Raw genomic sequence first — 4971 nt, forward strand, 5'->3', positions numbered from 1 at the left:
AGTGTGTTCCGAGGAGTTGTTTACGTTTGTTACCATCGGAGAGAGAAAAAAGGACCTATCGCTCTGATACCAGATGAGATAATGATTCTGTTGATTGAACTAACTGAACGATCAAGATACAATACAGAATACAGATAATAAGAGAAGACCTATAATCTAGGCTAAGGAACAGATAACTAACTTAGACTAATACAAAGTCTAATAATAATAATAACAATAATAATATATCTAACAATATAAACTATGGAGTACTAAACTTACTATTCGTGCAAAAGTCAATAGATAATTCCATGAGGATCAATTATCTCCTTCCAAAAGGTTTAATCCCTAACCCTAAGGCAGATCAATTATCTGACCAACTTGATTGAGGTTGTCTCCAACTAGAGTATGTAGTATACAATACATAATAATTAAAGCATATCTTAGCTAAAGTTACTTTGGGATATAGATAAACTCAATTATAATACCTCCACGGATACATATAATATATAGTTTGTTGAATGCCCGCAGGTCACGGTGCACCCAAAGTGAGAGTAGTAGAACTTTGGTTTTCTTTTTTCTTCAGCTTTTTTACTTAATGAGAATTGCCACACCACCTTTTCTGTCCACTTTGATGATAAAGCAAAAGCAAGGAAGAAAAGGGAAAACCAAAATAAATAAATAAATAAAACCCAAAAGCAAGAGAGAAAGAAAGAAGTGATACAACAAAGACATAAATAATAAAGGTTCTCCAACCTCCATCATTGTTCCTTCAAATTTCTCTCTCTATAGACTTATGTGATTTCTAATATGCTTCAAAATTCTTCTATTTAATCAAGAGGAGGGAGACCTAATAAAGCTTCTCTAAGGGCTTGTTTGGGAGGAGGTTCATGGAGAAAAGTAAAGTACAAGAGAAGGAAAGGTCAGCACAAAAGTGAATTGAGTTGAAGAAGAAAGAAAGTGAATTGAGTTGAAGAAGAAAGAAAGTGAATTGAAGGGCACCAAGCAAATAAAGCTTTATATTTGCTGCTCTATCTGATTTGCCTTGATAAAACTCTACTCTTTGAGTTTTCTAGGAGAGATAGATACATAGATAGATAGATATAGAGAGAGAAAAGGAGAGAGAGAGAGAGCAATGAATAGAGGTGTTTTGCAGAGCCATGGTTGGTGGAGCATCAACACTAGCATGAGGCCTCCCACATCTCATCATCAACAAGCTGGAGCTAACAGTAGTAGTAGCTCACCTTTCATGGCTGCTCCTCCCCCTCCCCCCACCACCTTCTTCCCTCACTTCACCCCTCCCCCACTCCCATTTTCTTCTTCTTCTTCTTCTTCTTCCTCTTCTTGGAGTGATACCCACCACCCCCTTCCTCCGTCTGACTCTTGGAGCCAACTTCTCCTGTAAGTCTCTCTCTCTCTCTCTCTCTCTCCCTCTTTCTCTCTCTATCTATCTGTGATAGCAAGTAAGTGTTTTGGGGATTATAAAAAAGTTGTCGGGATTAGATGTCATATAGGTTCAATCCATGTTGTCTGTGTGTGTGAAAATAGCTATGCATGTATGTATGTAGTTTAATACAAATATATATATTATGAATTATATATATAGGGGAGGATTGGTGGATGAAGAAGATAAATCTGGGTTGACTGCTAACATGGAGGCTGCCAAGAAGCTGGAGAATTGGGAGGAGCAACTACTCGGCGGCCATGGCGGCCCGACCACATTCGACGACACAAAGCACCAAGAAAGCAGCTGCTATAATGTCTATGGCCCAAATGCAGAATTTGCAGTAGCAAAGCAACCCAACAACAACAATAACAACTGGTCTCAATCTTCTTCTCCCACGTCTTGTGTTACCACTTTAAGCTGCGCCAGTAACATGTTGGATTCTTGTAATAACAAGATTGTCATGTCTGATAATGCTACCAGACATCCTCCCCCAGATCACTCATCTGAGGTAATATATTCCACATGTTTTCTGTCATTAACCCTATCTTCTAATTAACTCCTTAACCCCAACCAAGTTCATCAGACTATTCACAAGGTTACAAGTTCAGACTCTTAACTCGAGCAACCTATTGACCTTCTTAAGTTTGAGTCAGTCAGCAATAGACAACCAAGGCTGGTTTACCTCCTTATAGTCTTTTGCCGACTATAGTCACACCTTCTTAGTTTGAGTCAGTCAGCAATAGACAACCTAGGCTGATTTACCTCCTTATAACCTTTTGCGGACTATAGTCACAAGGCGGAGTTTACCAGTGCATACTCTCGAGTAGTAATTGCGGGTTTCTCTCTATCTTCACCAAAAGAAAAAAAACATACAACAAATTTTAGGGTTTAGAATTTCATGTATGGATTTGGATACATACATATACATATACATATATAAAGCAATTAAATCATATTCTTGATCTGGAAATAGTTGAGTTTTGATTAAAGTGTAGCATGGGTTATTAATAACTAAATATACAGAATAATTAAGTTAAACATGCACCACCCACTTCTTTTTCCATGTGGACCCTAATTTTCATTTGATATTTTATTTATTGATTGTGCCGAGAAAAATTTCTTCTGATTAGCTTTATATGGTCATAGGAGAATTTATCAAGCTTTATTTGTCTTCATTTTTGTGAAGTGTAACAGCACAGGTACTACTGGTGGGGCACCTAAGAAGCCTAGGGTACAACCTTCTTCAACTACTCAATCTACCTTCAAGGTAATTAATTACCCTTTATCTTTTTACTACTAATCTTATCTTTAATTTGTCATCACTTTATAGTTTATATTTCAACCTTTTTGTTTTCCTAATTAAACAGGTGAGAAAGGAGAAATTGGGTGATAGAATTACTGCCCTTCACCAACTGGTCTCCCCCTTTGGGAAGGTAATTAAGCTCTAATTAAAGAATTAGTTTTACTCGATCAGGATGCATATACGCGTCTCTAATCAAACATCAATATTAGTAATTTTAACGATTAAACCATGATATATAACAGGTAGCTAGAGATCAGATCGAATTGAAGCAAGTTAAAAAATACAAAAGAAAACATTTAAAAATATATATATATGTTCTTTAAATTAGGGTTTCTTGATGGCAGACAATTAAGAAAAAAACAAATTTATTAAACCTGTTTATGTTGGTGTGTTTTTGCAGACTGACACAGCCTCAGTGTTGTTAGAAGCTATTGGATACATAAGATTCCTTCAGAGTCAGATTGAGGTGATGTTTAATACTTCTTCCTCTTTCAATTTCTCAAACTTTCATGAATTTGGCTCTTCCATTCATAAATGGTTAAAGCCCTATTTCCAGGCATGCATTCTTTAATTTCTTCAACTTCAAAATGCATATATATATTTCATGTGTGTTATATTTTCTCCTCTTTCAATACTGCAGGCCCTTAGCTTGCCTTACCTGGGCACTGCAACAGAAACCATGAGGCACCATCAACCACCTGTAAGAATGATATAATACTGTTACTTATTAAGTCTCGAGATCAAAATTCTTGATAAACCCGTTAGTATATTATATGTGAAAATTAAGTTAAACACATGTCAAGATCGATAGGTCAAGTGTTTGATTTCTGTAAAAAGTGTATCATGTTAAAGAGTTCTGAGTGAAGTTCTAGGGATAGATATGGATGCTGTATATATAATTGAGCATGTGATCGAGTTAAACAAATAAAGAAATGAATAATAATGATGTTGCATTTATTGATGAATGATTAATATCAAAATTTGTTTACATAATTTGCAGGTTGTTCAAGGAGAAAGGAATTCTTTATTTCCTGAAGACCCTGGTCAGGTATGCTTTAATTTATTGGATCCATTGCCTTCAATATATACCATTATTACTTTTGGGAATAAAATTATTATTATCTTGTTTTCAGAAAGCTAAAAATAAATAAATAAATAAATAAAGTATTCTTTCTCTGCAAAAAGTGAAGTTTTCCAACCACAAAGCCTGCATCTTTACTGTAACTCTAATTTCACTCAGCTCAATCAGAACCTTAAAAGCCTCAAAAAATGAATTTACTAATATTACTTAATTCCCAAATAAAAAGAAAAGTTTGATTTAATCTATTACTGTTTGTTAATTAATGGAATCCTCTGACCTTTCTCTCCTTATTATCAGCTCTTGAATGACAACTGCATGAAGAGGAAAGGAATTTCCCATCATCAGGTATTATATTTTGTAATTTTATTTTTAAATTTTATGATAAAAAAATAACTTTTTTTTTTATTGAGTACTACTGACTCTATTATATTTTTTTTATTAATGAAGGATTTGCATGATGAATCAAAGAAGGACTTAAGGAGCAGAGGGCTATGTCTTGTCCCGATATCGTGCACGTTACAAGTTGGGAATGACAATGGGGCGGATTACTGGGCTCCGGCGGCTTTTGGTGGAGGTTTCCGATGATCGGAGACAAAAAATTATAATCGAATTAATCGTCGAAGATATGATGCAGCACACAGCACTAGAAATTAATTAATTAACTACTTAATTGGAATATAATGAAGGGTATAATCGAAAGACTTGCTGGCTATAACATCATGAGCAGTCAATCTGCTAAAGTTATAAGGTTGATTGCTCATGATGCTATACATTTTATTAGATCGTACAAGGTTGTTTTAATGTGTGCTGTCTGTAATATTATTTATGATCTTAATTAAGTGCTCTTAATCAATATTATTATCCTATCTTTTTTCATGGGTTAGTACTATTGAAAAATATAAGCAACTGCATGTTAACAAAGATTGGACAATCTTTTTGGAAAAGAGAACAAGAGAGGAAAGGAAAGAAGTCTGTACCGTGTTATATGACAGTGCTACATTGTCATCTATAAATTGTAGCGGGGTTACACCCAATACTTGACCAAGAGTGTAGCCTGGTCTTACTAACTTGTATTAGTCCTGAACCAGACTACATTCCTGGTCAAGTATCGGGTTAAATCCAAAGATTTCTGGTACACTTTCAACGGGCAACACTCATACT

General features: G+C 35.0%; 1 protein-coding gene across 1 annotated transcript; it reads left to right on the plus strand.

The window, feature by feature from the left end:
- The first annotated feature begins 699 nt into the window (after positions 1-699).
- On the plus strand, positions 700-4683 carry LOC109147652 (transcription factor bHLH68-like). Its single transcript, XM_019295260.1, has 9 exons — positions 700-1380; positions 1586-1934; positions 2613-2693; positions 2794-2859; positions 3130-3195; positions 3370-3429; positions 3730-3777; positions 4108-4155; positions 4258-4683. Exons 1-9 carry the CDS (start codon positions 1115-1117, stop codon positions 4393-4395), a joined length of 1122 nt encoding a protein of 373 aa, XP_019150805.1. The 5' UTR covers positions 700-1114; the 3' UTR covers positions 4396-4683.
- The last annotated feature ends 288 nt before the right edge of the window (positions 4684-4971 follow it).

This window comes from Ipomoea nil, unplaced genomic scaffold (assembly GCF_001879475.1).
Source record: "Ipomoea nil cultivar Tokyo-kokei standard unplaced genomic scaffold, Asagao_1.1 scaffold2036, whole genome shotgun sequence".
Taxonomy (NCBI): domain Eukaryota; kingdom Viridiplantae; phylum Streptophyta; class Magnoliopsida; order Solanales; family Convolvulaceae; genus Ipomoea; species Ipomoea nil.